The sequence below is a fragment of the Lachnellula hyalina genome (genome assembly GCF_007821495.1).
Source record: "Lachnellula hyalina strain CBS 185.66 chromosome Unknown contig00010, whole genome shotgun sequence".
Taxonomy (NCBI): Eukaryota; Fungi; Ascomycota; class Leotiomycetes; order Helotiales; family Lachnaceae; genus Lachnellula; species Lachnellula hyalina.
The window spans coordinates 306660-321950 of record NW_022157124.1 but is presented as its reverse complement, the minus strand read 5'-3'; the positions used below and the strand labels follow the sequence as shown (position 1 = coordinate 321950).

General features: G+C 45.9%; 4 protein-coding genes across 4 annotated transcripts; 3 read left to right on the top strand and 1 right to left on the bottom strand.

Annotated features, from left to right (window-relative positions):
- Positions 1-880: 880 nt before the first annotated feature.
- plcN_1 (Non-hemolytic phospholipase C) lies at positions 881-3349 on the bottom strand (the record flags this gene model as incomplete). Its single annotated transcript, XM_031146122.1, has 10 exons — positions 881-1486; positions 1541-1647; positions 1701-1866; positions 1895-1965; positions 2020-2248; positions 2406-2563; positions 2608-2731; positions 2797-3061; positions 3111-3193; positions 3242-3349. The coding sequence occupies 10 exons, from the start codon at positions 3347-3349 to the stop codon at positions 881-883; spliced, it is 1917 nt and encodes a 638-aa protein (XP_031008942.1).
- Positions 3350-4359: 1010 nt separating this feature from the next.
- LAC2_0 (Laccase-2) lies at positions 4360-6513 on the top strand (the record flags this gene model as incomplete). The annotated part of the gene is made up of 8 exons (XM_031146121.1): positions 4360-4642; positions 4694-4810; positions 4864-4972; positions 5019-5220; positions 5276-5424; positions 5479-5679; positions 5727-6165; positions 6223-6513. 8 exons carry the CDS (start codon positions 4360-4362, stop codon positions 6511-6513), a joined length of 1791 nt encoding a protein of 596 aa, XP_031008943.1.
- A 4021-nt stretch (positions 6514-10534) lies between these two features.
- On the top strand, positions 10535-11604 carry LHYA1_G001134 (putative heme-binding peroxidase; the record flags this gene model as incomplete). Its single annotated transcript, XM_031146120.1, has 2 exons — positions 10535-10619; positions 10751-11604. The coding sequence occupies 2 exons, from the start codon at positions 10535-10537 to the stop codon at positions 11602-11604; spliced, it is 939 nt and encodes a 312-aa protein (XP_031008944.1).
- Positions 11605-12654: 1050 nt separating this feature from the next.
- On the top strand, positions 12655-14947 carry PRR1_1 (Serine/threonine-protein kinase; the record flags this gene model as incomplete). The annotated part of the gene is made up of 2 exons (XM_031146119.1): positions 12655-14296; positions 14358-14947. 2 exons carry the CDS (start codon positions 12655-12657, stop codon positions 14945-14947), a joined length of 2232 nt encoding a protein of 743 aa, XP_031008938.1.
- Between the last annotated feature and the right edge of the window lie 344 nt (positions 14948-15291).

The window sequence follows — 15291 nt, the reverse complement described above, 5'->3', positions numbered from 1 at the left end:
ATTTCCCGTACCTTACCTAGACATACCCCCTCAACAGCCTCGAAACCATATCCAGCGCCTCGCCCCTCGCCTGATTCTCCGCATGACGATCTACGATCACAGACGGGAATTGGGACGTCGGCTGTGGCGTGATGCCGTTTAGATTACATTCTCCTCCTACCAGTGTCGCTTCCGAGGAAGCGGTAGTGGTGTGTATTGGAGTTTGGAATCTGCGATGTTGATTTTGACTTTGGTTTCCTGAATGGGATGTTATTAGGATTTTTGTTTTTGGGTTTTTTTATTAGGAGGATGGGAATCAAGGAGGAATGCTTTACACTTACGTTTTTCTTTCTGTTTCCACGCTAGGAAGATGGCGAGAGCTGCGAGGGTTATGATGGCCATTGTGTGGAATGAATGGATCAGCGTTTCGGGTGCGTGCTGATGGAGAGAGGCTGTGCGTGACGAGGGGGTTTCTGTGAGTAAAGTTAAGCTTAATTACAATTCCTTCTGAATGGTGGAGGGTGGTTACTTACTTATGGGTGGTATGTTGTACCAGCTTGTTTGATATCTGTGCTGAAAATTTCACTTGCTTTGTCTGTCAGAATGGGTAATAGAAGGTGATTTTGAGGATTTCGCTCTTGAAATATCCGCATAGTATATTCGAGAATTGAAATGCGAGTTCAAAATGGAATATCTTCATTGAGGGGTATAAGAAGAATGAGAGGTTGTCCATCAGCCGTGTCATCAACGGAGCTGAGCCGCACCCCTGCAAATCACTTCCGCAGTAGCACTACGTTGAGATGCTGGGACCCGATTCCTGCTTCTTATCAAATAGGTAGAAGTATAGCACAGTCAAATATATGGACGCCGGTTATTTGCACAGAGTGATAACGACTTCTATCTACGACTGGTAAGTAACACTGAAAATCTGGAATCCTTTAGCACAGCTGCCAACAATATCAATCGTCCCGTTTAAGTTGATACTTAGATACTTGCCATTCTCCTTCATCAGGGAATACCCCTTGCCATTACCCATATCTGCGATGGTATATGTTTCTGCGCCAGACCTATCCTTAGCCAAAGAAGTGTGGTCCGCAAGAAACCGCCCATCAGCCGCACTGCTCAGCACGAAACTCCCACTTCCCTGTCCGCCATCCGTACCAGTACCTCCCGTGGCGTGGATAACCCACCGTTGATTTTTACTTCGATGATCGGAAGTTGCTTCCGTACCAGTGATATCGGTCGCGTTCGGTCCAGCAGTCACAGCATATCGATTCATCTCAAATACAAGATATCGCCCCTCGGTCAAGTATCCACGGACTGACTTGAAGCCTTCCTCGCTTAATTTCGAGGGGTCGGAATTTTCGTTCTCAGGCCCAAAAGGTGCGGGGGGTTTGGTTGGGGGGTCGCCGTATTTTCCTTGGCAAATGGAGGCAGCGTCCCAATTGCCATCTGCGTCTTCCGAGGGAGTCATGGCTTCGACGAGGTTGGCTATCGAGTAGTCGGGCTTACTCGATTGTTAATAAATCTGGAATTGGAATCAAGAAGTAACTTCACTTACATGGTCAAAGTCAAAAGCATTCAGGAGAGTAGACATGTGTTGGCGTCGCCATACTGGTATTTGATCTGTGGTTGCACCGTTATAGCCGAGAGCCTCAAGCCATTGCTCTGCGTTTAGAAATCAGTCACTTAGTGGGGTGTGAATAGTCATGGGATCTTACCAACAAAGATAATCTGGGAATTGTGATCGGCCATTTCGGTGAAGACATTGCCTCCGCGTGTCCAAGGGGATACAATGTAAAAAGGAACTCGAAAGCCTGGATGAGTTAGCTGTTGTGCAGATTGAAGCGAGGCATTCAGATATGCCTGGTCCTGTGTATGTCTGTCCTAGATGTCCAAAGATATCATTGTCTACATCGAGCCATTCTCCTGGCGTGCCCGGAGAAGAGTGGAAAGGGGTGATATGATCGCCCCAACCTCCGGTTTCTAGAACGTCTAAAGTTAAAACAGAATTACTTCAAAAGCTGCTAGTTCACATACCGTCATACGAAATCATAACCACCGTACTATTATACGCCGCGCCGTGGACTACTGCATCGACGACTTTCTTTTGCAACCATGCGCCATCTCGTGGGAGATAAGGCACATGCTCGCTCAGCTCAGCAGGTCCTACAATCCAACTGACCTGTGGTAGAATGCCAGCTTCAGCATCAGAGTAGAATTTGTCAAGCCCGGGATATGAGTTCCCATATTTAGTAAGAGGATCGTCCTAAGTTTCAAGATTTTGGGGTCAGTATTAACTACTGCGGTGATATTTATGAGTTAAAGCAATGTCTTAGTCGTAGATGAGTCTTCGAATATATCTGGAAAGTGTAGAACTTTTGAATCGTTTGAGGTAGGGGAAATCTTCCCAAAATGTCACTTACTGGGCCTGCGTTCTGGTATTGGACAAAAGAGGACAGGGCATCATCTCCAAAATTGTCAACATCTTGGTAGACTTGCCAGGTCACTCCAGCATCTTGGTGAAATTCAGGGACTGTCTTCCAGCTGAACGGGAAACACGCAAATCCAGGAGCCTCACACCCTTAGACTTATCAGTAAATTCCTCACGTGGGGTAATTAAACCACCTGGCGTTCCATTATTATCCAAAACTGCCCCTCCCTGATCTGGAGTTTGAGGTCCGCCTGGACAATTGACACTCCCTGTCATCCATGTCACTCGATTAGGTTCAGTTGCAGCAATTACACCTTCCTAGATTCCGATTAGTCGCAGTCTTGATACTTCAACTCACAGGACTCGAATGTTCGGAGTCAAACCTGATACATGTCGGCAACTGTCCATGCCTCAGCAATGGAAAAATGAACTGGAAGATCCTGTCTCCGAAAATGGGCCCAACTTGTCGGGGTATTGTTGACCGCCCATAGATTATTCAAGTCGTTATTGAGACAAGCCTGGTTGTTTTGGAAACTATTTTGACCCGCACCAGTGCACTGTGTAGATTCTGTCCAATTTTCACCTAGATAGTTTATGTAATAAGGAAGCAGTGTTTCTGCCTCGGTCGAGATATCTGGTGTAACTTTTCTAGCGATATGTCAGGCGACTCCAACTTGGATTGAAAGAATAGACAGACTGCTGAAAGGTGTTTTTGCCATCTGCATTTACTTGAACGTTCGGATCGGAGAAACCGCGAACACCAGCCATGGTTCCAAAATACTACTTTTGGTTAGAGGGTTGTCCACGGCGGAATGAGATTTGTATTACATGGTCAAAGGCCCTGTTTTCCTGCATGAACAGAACGACATGTTTGATATCTTTTAAAGAGCCTGCTGAAACTGTGGCAGCGTGTATGAAGATTAAAGCTGCTTTCATTTCGAGATAAATATAAAGAGACGATTCAGTTAGAAACCTGGTGCGGTGATTGCACCTGAGAGGCAAACAGGATGGAACGAGATTGCAATCGAAAGTATATTATATGGACCACAAAGCTGTGTTCGCGGAATGTCAAATGATCGTTTATACTTGGGTACAAATGTAAGGTCTTCATGCAAGTGATGGACATGGCATCTGATCTGTTAGGAGCTTTTCCGACTAGGCAGTTGAGTTGGTAAGGAAACTAGAAAATCCGCACCCGTACACCTTGTGGGCGACCGTCTTCATACATCGCTATCATGGACGAGCGAGATACCGAGCGCTTGAAGAATACCTCCGAAGCAAGGTTACATTGGACTCAAGCCCTGTCGATCAAGGATATCTGCTGACGATACATATCTCGATGCTTTATGCTTTTGGTCCGACTGTGCGATAAGAAAAAGGGGGAGGTGCTAGCACGAGCTACGAAGTTTATCTAGTCCGTGCGCGAGGTGCTTATTTCAACTTCAACGACGACCGCCTGCTACTTATTTCCTCGAGCGTGCACGAATGAAGCATCGAAGTCTCCCTGTGGACTTGCATCGCAATCAAGTCGAAAAGCATGCACCACTACGGTGATATAAAGTTGCAGTTACGATGCTTGCAAGGAACACGACGATAGTGATCGGAAGAGGGGAAGAAGGCACGAGCGAATGGCTCCTACCCCATTGGTTCAACGTTGGATTCCCCCAAAACTCGCTCGATAAGCTTTTGAGTGACCTGCAGGCCAGATAACTGAATCGCATGTGATTGATTTCCACAGATTGCTTCCATCAAGTTATTCATATCTTCTTTCTCCTTCCTCTTCCATTCAAATGTCGCGCTTTCTATCTCTCTCTGAAAGTCCCACGTTGCATTAAACTATGCAATCATAAGCCGTCGCTGTCTTATCTTCATTCTAAAGTAACTTAGTTGTCTGGAGGAAAAGTCTTGCGAGAAATGAAGGCGACATGTGATGCTTTTCCCGCGCCATGGCTTCAAGACGGACTTCATATCTCCTCGCATCACTTCTTATTTCCTGTCTTCTGTCTTTTGGATTCAGCTATAAAGAATTGTTTCCAAGCCCGAAAATATTCCAGAAATTTCAACCGGAATTCTCAGAAGATGATATTTTCGACAAATCTGGAATCTCAAAACCATTGCATCCCGAAAGACACATTTTAAGAGCACCTACAACTATCAAACTTCACTGGGAGATCACACAGGGGCATAGGTCTCCAGATGGTGTTAGAAAACTCGTTTACCTCATTAACGGTACGTTGTCTAATCACTTTCTGAGCAGATTTGACGCTGACACATACCCAGGATTGTTCCCAGGTCCTACTATCGAGGCCCGTTCTGGGGATACCATCAAAGTAGGAGTACGCAATCTGTTAAAGTATGAAGGGGTCGCCATCCACTGGCATGGAATTCACATGAAAGGTCAGCTTGTACAATCACGTGATTATATAGCATTTCCCCCAACTCTGCTCTAGGCGCAAACAGAATGGACGGCGCGGTAGGAATAACGCAAAATCCTATTCAACCAGGTTGTAATATTACTTACGAATTTGGGATTGAAGATACCCAGGCGGGAACATTCTGGTTTGTCAAGGCCTCGGTAATATTTCCGGGTACTGATCTCGTTTAGGTATCACTCCCATTTAGGAATCCAACGTGCCGATGGTCTTTACGGTGGACTTATTATACATCCTCCTCTTATAGACAAAGTTCATAAGACAAAAACTCCAGAGTACGAGGAAGAATCTCTTCTTCTCATGGGCGATTGGTATCACAGATACGCGGAAGATGTACAGGCGAGCTATGTAAACCATGACAGCTGGGGACGTGAGGTATGTTTGATAAAAGCTAAGTAAACGTTGGAATAAAGGCTAACTGAGAACACAGCCGGTTCCTGACTCTCTTCTGATCAACGGCATGGGCTCATTCAATTGTTCCAAGGCTGTCCAATCTCGTCCCCTAGACTGCGCCCAATATTCGAGTTCCCCACTGGTTTTGAACCAGCCGCGGACACGATTAAGAGTCGTCAATGTAGGGTTAGTTGAAGATAACAAGATCGGTTGATATAGTCAATAGGCTGATGATTTCAGAGCAATATCTGGACTCGTTTTCCGGATGCCTCGTTGTCACATGACTATAATCGAGATTGATGGCGGAAATGAAATCGAAAGATCGCCAGAGGTATCATCGGTGGGTATACTTTACCCTGGTGAAAGAATGGACCTGCTTGTCGAATGTCCTATGGGCTCTGAGGCAGCAGGTTTCCACTTGAGTATTACTTTGGACGCAGAGTATGCACGTTGAAGAAGGAATCAAAACATAACTGACTATAAAGTAGGAACTTTGCCATTAAAAACAAGGCTCTCACACCTACCCACACATTTCCAATTTCGACCACCGCCAATGTTCTTACGAAGCGAGGACACTCGTATCTTCCACCTAAAATAGTTAAGGGTGAGGGATACTTCGATCTCGCAGAAGTGAATGGGACAGCGCTCCCAGACAACAGTTTTTCTATGATCGCTAATCATACAGTTCTTCTTTACACGAAGATGGAAATACTAGCGCGCCTCGGAAACGTTCCTGTGGGATTTATCAATCGCACTACATGGGCCGCCCAAAGCTCTCCACCAGAGCCTTTGGTAGATCTGGACAGGGTAGATTGGGATAAGAATCAGTTGGTGCCATGGATTCGGATCTCTCGAGATCAATCAAGCCCATCCTGGGTGGATATCGTAGTCAACAATCTAGACGAAAAGGGACATCCGTTTCATTTAGTAAGTATTTGCTTCTCATATCCAAGAATCTCGCATTGATTTTAATTCTCCCACAAGCATGGCTATGACTTCTACATTCTCTCTCAATACTACCCCACAAGGCGGGGCTACCACGCATATGACCCATTCGATCCATCCACTCCACCAACGTCATCTGACCTCCCAGGCGGCCCTTATAATCTCGCAAATCCGCCCTTGAAGGATACTGTATATGTTCCCAGTCAGGGGTATGTTGTTCTCCGAATTCGCGCGGACAATGTTGGGATCTGGTTCTTTCATTGCCATATTCTCTGGCATAGTGGGGCAGGGATGGCTATGGCGCTGGAGGTTCGATATCATAATGAATGAGAATGACTGTTCCCGGCCTACACACCTTTTTCTGTGCTTATTGGTCGCTTGGAGGTTGGGAGTGGAAAGTAAGCTCGTTGAAGCTTGTAAAGCTGGAGCATGCTGAGCTGAACATGTGAGTATAGTTTGTTCTCTCATTGGTACGTGTTTACTTTTATGACATTGGATCTTTGCAAGTACTGTGGTGCGAATGGAGACACAAGAGTGTCTGATTTCATCATTATTTGCCTGTCGAAGTGGTTCTAAAAATGTCTTTTATACTCATGTACGCCTTGGGGTATTCGCCTTTCTGGTCCCTCATGCAGCAGCACTGCGCAGCCCATATACTACTTTTGACATTAAAAAGTCTAAATCATTTCTTTCATCCGCCCTATATCAGACAAACATCCGTTGTTATCTTCTATCCGAAGTTCCTCTTGTGACTTCATTCGATCCGTCCATGTTGTTGCAGAACCCGAGCCAAGGAGGCCAGAAAGTCGCTGATGTCTTCTCGAGGCGAAGTGCTGGCTCGTGGGGTGCTGGCTCGTGGATAGAGAGGATGGGTTTCAATGTCGGGAACTGTTAAAAGAAATAATATGTTAGTTGACTTTGTTTCTTCGCGGTTGTAGATATAGTAGATGCATTTCTACTTACTTTGTTCCGAATGCTGTCTGCATGTGACGAATATTGCAACTACTGCTAGTAATATAGTAATGGAACCACACACTAGGGCAATGATGTTGTTGGTGGTTACTTCAAAGGTATAAAGTATCAGCTAGAGAAAGACTACGGTTGGGGCGTATCACTAACGCATGGTAGAGAGAATTCAACTTATTGTGGTTTGGTCATGATAATTGTCTTGGTTGAATTTGAGTGGCATAGACAGGAACTGGAAGTTCGTAGCATCAAATATAGAAATTTAGAAGACTGGCCTGCGTACTGGTGTTTTGAAAAAGAGCAAGAAAGCAAAGTAATATATGAAAAGACGCGGAAACCATCGTGGCTGGTCATGTGATAGTGCATCTACTAAAAAGCCTCGTTGTTTAATCCCGTCGATCAATAGAAGTACATCCCCGTACACCACCAACTCCTATGGGTGCACCCGTGGGTTGACCAATTACATCCAGATAGAAGATGCCATTAGGTGGGTGGGCGTGGCTGGCGCATGGAAGGCAGGGTTGTTTCGATTTAAGGTACAGGGGAAAGGTTACGACGACGGTGCTTAGGATACCGAAATTTTCAGTAAAGACCCTGGCTTTGAAAAGTTCTATAGACCTGATTTTGAAAAGTTCTATAGAGTCCGAGCGGCGCAAAGATGCTCGCTCCCCTTGGTACGAAGGATACCGTGCGCTAGCGTTAACTTAACTCAATGCGAGAGGCATGCGTTCGTCTCGGATTGGGTTAGCCTGGACGCCAAAACTGGGTCCATTTTATCCATTCTTCAAAATCAGCCCTAGCAAGCTCGATATTTTGAATGGAAAGCTAAGAATCACCAAATGTCGAACAAAACGGTCGAGACGGTTTCAGGGTATACGAAGTATGATTGGCTTAGAAAAGTAGCAGTGGTAGGAGCGTTTTTCGCCACGTATTCTTAGTCATCTCTCCTTTGCAAGCTGTTGCAAGCTGTTAGATAGCCTATTTTTTATTTCCCTCCCTCTATTTTCAATGCCCTGGAGTTTGCGCAGGGCCGCGGGGGGCATGGTTAGAGAAGCATCGGCATGGCGATTTGGTTGGCCGATGCTAAGGAATTGTCACCTTCAGCATCACACCGTGACGCTCCCCCGGAATTTTCTTCCACGAGTACTCGTATGGCTTATTGAAAAGGGAGGGGAGTCTTTATAACCTATCCCCGTGCACCATTCCATGATAGCCTAGCTCGATATAATCAAATGGCACTTTGAAAGATCAACTGACTTGCACCGCAGTTATAACACAGCCATCTTTAGTTTTCCCCTAAAAGCTACCCTTTTAAAATAAAACTCTATATAAACTTATAACCCGTGTAAAGAATAACGGGAAGCACGTTTCTAGCACGTTCACTAGAACATAGTATTCATATAGACCCTACTTGCGGCCTATGCATTATAATGAAATTAGTATATAATATGTCTATAAGATTAAGATTACATAATCAGGCATATTTGTTTATAGTATCTCTTGCATCTCTGAGATTAATAGGACCGTCCTATGCATCCTCTTTAAATCCAGGATTATATAGGCTTTCTATCTAATATTTATATCTTAGAGCGTTTTAAGAACTTGCTATAAATATATTAACTCCCTTAGTTTAATTAGCTCCTTCTTAATACAAGCTTCGATTTGAAACGGACGAATTATTACTAATACTAGCATAAATATAGCTATAACCCTAGCCCTACTATAATTGTGAGCCGTGAACCATGAACCACGAACTATGAACCACGAATCATATGAACCATGAACCACGAACCACGAACCATACGAACCATGAACCACGAACCATAAGCCACGAATCATATAAACCATAAACCATGAACCATGAACCATAAGCCACGAACTATACGAACCATGAACCACGAACCATAAGCCACGAACCATATAAACCATGAATCATAAACCATAAACCACGAACCATGAGCCACGAACCATGAGCCACGAACCATGAGCCACGAACCATATAAACCATAAACCATAAACTATAAACCGTGAACTTTTTAGGGTTTTTAGGTTATAGGGACTACTTCCACTGTCACAATCACGAAGCCTTGAGGGCATGGCCCAGTATAAGGTCGAATCAAATGTAATTCTAAGCTAAAGAGAAAAGAAAGAAAGTCTAGAATACAGATTTGTGGGAGCGAATATGTATGCGCTCGGCTAATTAGTGCGTGGCTGGGAAAGGTGGCTGGTAATCGGGTGGCTGACTAAGCGAGAGGCCGGGGCCACGCCGATGTGTCGACGTCACGTGGTATGTCATGTGACCAGATCCGTGACATAAGGCTGCGAGCCTTTTAGGCGCTGTTTCCTCTAGAGAAAGATGGCATGCGCGCAGTGTGATAAGCCGCCTATCAGATAAGCAAGATAAGCTCCCTGGAATTTTCTTCTATAAGTACTTATAAGGCTTATTAAAAAGGGAGGGGAGTCTTTATTACCTTTATGCAAGAAGCACATCTTTTTATAAGCCCTAGGCGAGCTTGGCGGTTGCCTTATTTGCCTTTTCTAGAAGTGTAGTGAAATCATTTATCTGTATAACAAGTGTTTAATATTTCTAAAATAGCATAGCATATTACTTATCGTATATCTTATTTATATTATTAGTGAAGGATAAGGCCTAATGTTAAGTTAGGAAATGGCTACGCAGTCATATAATTTGATGGCATGTGATATGTCACGTGACCTAGGCTCGGCACAAGCAAACCTCTGTATATAACTGCATCTAAGTGTCCTATACACTTAGACCCTCTAATGCAACCATTTTACCTCCACCACGCCATTGGACCTTGCTAATCCAATACCTAATATACTTGTTAACCTCTTATTAGAAGATTTAGCATTTTTGTGTGGTCCTTTTTCATCTCTTTTATTAATAGAAATTGAGATTTACTGGAGGAAATTCAGATAGATAGCTCTTAGCCTCTTAAGAGCAAGCCTTGAGAGTTGATGACCTTTTTAGCACCTAGCACGTGATGTATATCCCTTATCGACTGGGACAGCCCTTCCCTTCTGAGAAGGAAGGTCCGATCTCGGCTCGGCTGGCTTTTAGCGCGACCCAAAAATCATATCCCAATTCCTTCAAGTTCGATATCACAAGCTTCATGAATCATAGACAAAGACCCACCAGATGTCACAAATAGCCAATCCCCCATCATTCGGCACGCGGTAAGATAAGATTAAGCGCGTACGGGCCTCGGTATCGCGCTTTTTCTCTTGGACTTGGATCCGTAGATTTCTCGTATTTCGCCTTATATTTTATGATTCTTTCTCTTCCCTCTTTCCTTTGTATAGAATATAGATCTTCTCTTGCATTATAGAATCTTAACTCTTTTTTCTATACGGGTTAGACAAGATGAGTAAGAGCGGAGACTTTGAGGCTGTCCGGAAGGATATTGCCAAGTTGATGCATCAGCCAGAGTTTGATGATGGAAGTGCAGGTCCGATTCTTGTACGTCTCGCATGGTATGTGCCCTTCACATTTTCACATCTTCGTATACTGGCTTGGGGAGACTGTTTGCGTATATTCCCAGCCTTGACTGCTAACTGATATTCAATAGGCATTCAGCAGGTACATATGACGCCGAAACAGATACAGGCGGCTCGAACGGTGCAGGAATGCGATATGAAGCCGAAGGTGGAGACCCAGCGAATGCCGGGTTACAACACGCTAGAGTCTTCCTCGAAACTGTCAAAGAGAAACACCCTTGGATAACTTACGCGGATCTCTGGACGCTGGGCGGTATAGTGGCAATCAAGGAGATGGGAGGTCCCGAGATACCGTGGAAAGGCGGACGAACAGACTTCGTGGACGATTCGAAACTTCCTCCGAGAGGCAGACTTCCAGATGGTGCACAAGGATCGGATCACTTGCGATTCATATTCTATCGGATGGGGTTCAATGACCAGGAAATTGTAGCGCTTTCAGGAGCCCATAATCTTGGACGGTGTCACAGTGATCGATCTGGCTTTGAAGGCGCCTGGGTCAACAATCCTACAAGATTCTCAAATCAATATTTCCGTCTTCTCCTCTCGCTGCAATGGAGGAAGAAGAAGCTACTAAATGGAGTGGAACAATATGTCAACTATGACGAGGATTCCGAGGCCGAACTCATGATGCTGCCGACGGATATCGCGCTTACTCAAGACAAAAGCTTTCGGGCATGGGTGGAATTGTACGCGCGAGATAAAGATAGATTCTTTGAAGATTTCAGCAAGGTGTTTTCGAAATTGATTGAGTTGGGCATTGTGAGGGATGAGGACGGAAAGGTCACGAATGCGGATAATGAGAGAGGCGGGTATCATGCTGCGCCAAAGAAGAAGGCGACACCTGGAAGCCCCGCGAAGAGTACTGATGACAAGGTGGGACCGAGTGAAGCGGAGCCTTTGAAGGAGAAGAATAAGCTGTTCAGGTCGAGGCTATAGGATTGAGATGAAGTGTATATATAAGTATGGGGGTTTAGACTGCGTAGACTTTTGGCGGATATATAATTAGATATAGAGCTAGACGTCGCGAATACATTAGAATTTTCTTCTGCAGCGGGGCCTTCAATCCTTGAAGAGTAGTCTGTCAAAGGAAGGGCGAGAGAGAATAGGACAAGACGCTGACTTAGATGCATTGAATAACCGCAGATAAGGTCTTGCGGCTCCAAAAAGAGAAGGAGGAAGTTCTGATGGCTCCACGTGGGTGATATGCATGCAGCTCGGAAGCTTCCCCTGACATTGGCGAGAATAGCACACCAATCAGACATCAAGCCTTCCAACGTGCTAGATCGAATCGCGAATGTATAATGAGGAGTGTACTTCGGCTTACTCGATGCAGTAACATAATATAACAAAACAGATACTGTAATGCGAAACGTTACATACGGCTATACTATTTGCGTTCCCTTTTAGAAGTAATCCCCACGCATCTGAAGGTAGCGCCCACATTGGTGTCGTAATCTCGGGGGGATAGCGGCAGCTTGAGGCTATTGATTGATATCATAGACAATTCTAGCTAGCCGCAAACAAAACGCAGAGAAGAGAAAGAACTTGACCTGCCATCACTTGAGGGATAATAGAATCGATCGAGGGACTTGATCAGCATTTAATCATATTTTTATCTTTGTATCTATTTATATTTCTGGGCTTATTTTAACCTTAAGTGCTTCTTCCCGACTATATTGGCTAGTCTTGATTCGGCTGACTTGCCCATCCTACCGACTACAGTACGGTGTCCTACCGCGGTCGTCAAGCCTCCCAATAATAATTCAAACGACAGCGACTTATAACTGCCAGCCACGTTCTTTCGTATGTGGCTCCTCTGCCACTGCCACTTCCAATCAAGAACAATTCCCCACGTCGAGATCGAGGAAGGCTGCACCGAATCTCTCATCCCACGTCGTATTCATCTAGCATCCTATGCCCATATCTCTGCGATAGCAGCCCGCACCCCGAAACGTAGTCACTGTTGCATCGCTAGGCTTCCCCGCCATGTCCAATCCCGATCCCATGACTCCAGACACACGACGACACAAACCATTCACAGCGGAAGATGAAAGGTCAGCGCAATGGAATCCCCAGCTGGTGAATCGGTGTGGTGCAGAAGGAAATGCAGGCATCTCCATATCCTCTCCACCAGCAGCAATCCCCTCATTAGCAACCTCAATTTTTCACTCGAACACGATAGCACCGTCGCCGCCACCAACGACGTCCTCTTCTGCGAATAATACGAGTCTCACTCCTCTAAATACTACCCCCCGTCTCGAAAGTCACAGCCAGACCTCCAGTCCATTGAGCGCGGGCCTGCGAATTCAAACCGACGTGATTCCCAACCCCAACTATACAGTGACGGCAGCAAGTGCCGATAATACTGAGCGGATATCGACCGATTTGAGACGAAAGCCCTCGAAATCTGCGAATATTCCCATAAAGCCTATTGCGCGGACGCCGAGTATTAAGAACATATTGGCAAGCAGCGTGGGAAGCATCTCGAACTTCGGCTCTGCCCCGAACTCTGCCTTATCTTCTCCTATGTTAAGTGCTATGGCAGACGTAACCCCTCTGCCTTCACCACTTATGACGGGCGATTCCCCTGGTCCCTGGAGGAAGTTAGACGCCCGACCTTCCTCCAGCGACCTCATGGTTCCTATAAGCGCAAACTCGGCGCTGGTCACGGCGAATGGCGAGTCTGTATCTCAAGCTATAGCAAATCAGTCGAAACGGCGCGCATACCAGGGACTGTTAAGCGGTGCCCCGGAGTCTGGTCATAATGTGCACATGAACCAGCACAAGAATACCGAGGGACATACGAGGAACCGCAGTCTCAGCGAATATGTTCCAGAAGCTACGCAGGTACTCAGAACTCGGCATATTACAGTCTCTGGCTCGCATGTACCTGTTCTGGAGCCCGGTCCAGACTCAATTTTGTCTTTAGATGGCCAGATGCGAAGGGAACCCCACCTTGCGGTGCAAAGAGGTCTTGCGCCTATTCCTCGGCCCCCAACTCCACCTTCAAGTCGGACTGGAGGGGAAAGTAGTGATAGTGATTCTTCATTAACAACCGCAAGACTCCCTAAAGTGAACAAGAAGTCCCGCTGCGAATATTTCGCGGCGTATACCCGGGATGACTCGAAAAAGAGGAAATGGGGGGCGGTAAAGGTTCTAGGGCAAGGCACATTCAGCAAGGTGGTGCTTGCGACAAGTCAAGTTCCGGATGAAGACGACCGTATAGACGAAAATGATGTTTTTGGGCAAAAAATGGATGGAATAGATTCCCCAATCCCAACAGAACCCAAAATCGACCGGAAGAAACTTGTTGCGATCAAGATTTGCGAACATGGTCCTAAGGGCGGGGCCTCTGAAGAGCGCGTCGAGATGTCCTTGAAGCGGGAGTTGGAAATAATGAAATCGATATCTCATCCTTCGCTAGTGCATCTCAAAGCCTGGAACATAGAAGAAACGCGCGCAATTTTAGTGTTAAGCTATTGTCCTGGAGGCGACCTCTTTGATGTCGCCAGCCAACACCGGGACCTGCTTGTGCCGGGGTTACTAAGGAGAATGTTTGCGGAACTTGTGGGAGCTGTTCAGTATTTACATGAGCGGCATATTGTGCACCGGGATATCAAGCTCGAGAGTATGTTCTCCCCCCTATTTCATCTTATCACATGAGTGCAAGGTTTAATGTGCTTGGGTAGATGTCCTGGTCAACCTCCCACAACACGAACTATCTCGTCAACTTGACTGGACTACATACCCTTATTCTATCATCACTCTCACAGATCTCGGTCTTTCCCGTCGGGTAGTTGATGATGAGAAACTGACCACACGCTGCGGATCCGATGACTACGCAGCCCCTGAAGTGATCATGGGCCAGCCATATGACGGCCGCGCTACGGACGCTTGGTCGCTCGGCGTCCTTCTATACGCTTTGTTAGAAAGCAGATTACCATTCGACCCGAACCCAGGAATGTCTGAAGGACAAAAAATGCGTAGTCGCACGAGTCACCGCATCGCCCGCGTGGAATGGTGTTGGATCGAATTCGCGGGCGACGAAGGAGACCATGAAGGAGACCCTGAGAAATTCATCAAGAAGGATTTACTAGGGGCTATGATCGTCACCGAAGGTCTTCTGAAACGTGCGAGAAGTCGATGGACGATGGAGAAAGTCGCACAAGAACCGTGGGTTAGAGATGGGATTGTGGTTGAGGGTGGCGTGAAGTTTCGCGAGGAGGATATTCCAGAGGAGGTCCTTCCGCATGATGAGGGTGTGTTGAGTTCGTTATAGCACATGCTTTCTTCCAGTTACTCTCGCCAGGGACTTTGAGAGAAATATTTGAGAGCGAGGACCTTTCTTTCGACCTCGTTCGTTCTCTACGCCTAAACTCCCCATTTAGCAGCTACCTACTTTTTTTCATTCGTTGATTGCATAACTAGCCTTTTGTTTTTGTTTTCGTTTTCCCCTTTTCCTATCGCTTTTTTTCCTTTTGTCTTATCGGATGGGTACAGAACGTATTATGATACGCGATACCACTTGGGAATTGAGTTTTTGGCGTCATTCGTTTCTTGTAGAGGCCTTGTTAAAAAGGGATGATTGACTTGTTGAATTTGTGGGCTACAGGGGAGCAGGGA